Source organism: Dromiciops gliroides, chromosome 2, assembly GCF_019393635.1.
Source record: "Dromiciops gliroides isolate mDroGli1 chromosome 2, mDroGli1.pri, whole genome shotgun sequence".
Taxonomy (NCBI): domain Eukaryota; kingdom Metazoa; phylum Chordata; class Mammalia; order Microbiotheria; family Microbiotheriidae; genus Dromiciops; species Dromiciops gliroides.
The window spans coordinates 181,031,646-181,033,365 of record NC_057862.1 but is presented as its reverse complement, the minus strand read 5'-3'; the positions used below and the strand labels follow the sequence as shown (position 1 = coordinate 181,033,365).

Genomic DNA, 1,720 nt, shown 5'->3' with positions numbered 1-1,720 from the left:
TTTGTTTTTTGCCTTGAATTTGATTGAGAACAGGATTTATCATCGTGATTCACAGAGATAATTTAGAAAATATGTCCTGAAAGCCACATGGTGCAGTTATAGTAAAAATGGAATATTCTTCTCCAAGTTTATGCCAAAATGGTTGAATAACAACTTGGTATTTCTGATTATTGTGGGGATCAGTAAGATCATCTTTCACTTGATAGAATTTGTCTGATTTTTTTTTCTAGCTATGTATGAAAAGGATTTCTTATTCAAACCTCATTCACTTAGTTTTGGTTACTTTTCCTTCAAGTGTCAATTTTTTTGATGTCCTCCATTTTCCATCCCACCTCCACCTCTTTATCATTTTCTCTCAATCCATATGTTTTTCAGGAACAATATTACCTTTGTAATATTTCAATAGGATAATATAGTTATTTTTCAAGTATGCCACATAACCCTTTGACTAGATGTTTCTTTTCTCTTGGATTATGTACATCCTTTATAAGTTGGGAACCCCTGATTTTTTGATTCATATACTTATGTTGATATCTATATCTTATCTATATACACACACTTATATATGATCATATATATGATACATATGACACACACATATATATACACACACATACATATATATGGCATGTTTCATTGCAAGACAGGTTAAATGAATATAATATTTTGTTTCATATTTATATGCCAGAATATTTATTTGAGCAGTAAATGTAGAGAATTAAACTCTTTTACATTCTAATAACTTTTTCTCATTTTCTTCAGGATATTTTATAATAAAAAACTTGGATGAATGGCTGAAGTAAATCATTCTACAGTGTCTGAGTTTGTCTTATTGGGACTTTGTGATTCATGGGAACTTCAGATTTTCCTTTTTATTTTTATCTTGGTGCTCTACCTCATCATTGTTTTAGGCAATATATTTATTGTGATGTTAGTTTTCACTGACCCCCATCTCCATTCCCCCATGTACTTCCTGTTGGCCAATCTCTCTTTTGTTGATTTGTGGCTTTCCTCAGTCACTACTCCAAAGATGATCACAGACTTGCTCAAGGAAAATAAAACCATCTCCTTTGGGGGCTGCATGTGTCAGATCCTTTTCGTGCATTTTGTTGGAGGAGGTGAGATGGTGTTGCTTGTGGCCATGGCCTATGACCGCTATGTAGCCATATGCAAGCCACTCCACTATACAGTTATCATGAGCCAAAGAAGATGCATTTTGCTTGTAATGATCTCATGGACTATTGGATTTGTACACTCTGTGAGTCAATTGGTTGTAATTGTGGAGCTGCCTTTCTGTGGCCCTAGAGTAATCAACAGTTTTTTCTGTGATATCCCACTGGTGATTGAGCTTGCCTGCATTGATTCCTATTCCCTGGGAATCTTGATGAATTCTGATAGTGGTGTTCTTGCTATGACATGCTTCATTCTCTTACTGATCTCCTATATTTATATCCTACTCACAGTGTGCCATCACTCCAAGGATGGGGCATTCAAGGCACTCTCCACTTGCACTGCCCATATCATGGTGGTGTTGCTATTCTTTGGACCCTGCATCTTCATCTATGTGTGGCCACTTAACATAACATCAGTGGACAAATTTCTTGCTGTGTTTTACTCAGTCATCACACCTCTCCTGAATCCAGCCATCTATACATTTAGAAACAAAGAGATAAAAGTTGCACTAAGGAGACTTAAAAGTCAATGTGTGTGTTCTAAGTAG

The 1,720-nt window shown here is 35.6% G+C and overlaps 1 protein-coding gene across 1 annotated transcript; it reads left to right on the top strand.

Annotated features, from left to right (window-relative positions):
* Positions 1-790: 790 nt before the first annotated feature.
* Positions 791-1,720, top strand: LOC122742237 (olfactory receptor 4K14-like). The gene has a single exon (XM_043986323.1). It carries the CDS (start codon positions 791-793, stop codon positions 1,718-1,720), a length of 930 nt encoding a protein of 309 aa, XP_043842258.1.

Coding starts and splice junctions, on each gene's coding strand:
- LOC122742237 (XM_043986323.1), top strand. CDS start 791: ATGGCTGAAGTAAATCATTCTACAGTGTCTGAGTTTGTCTTATTGGGA.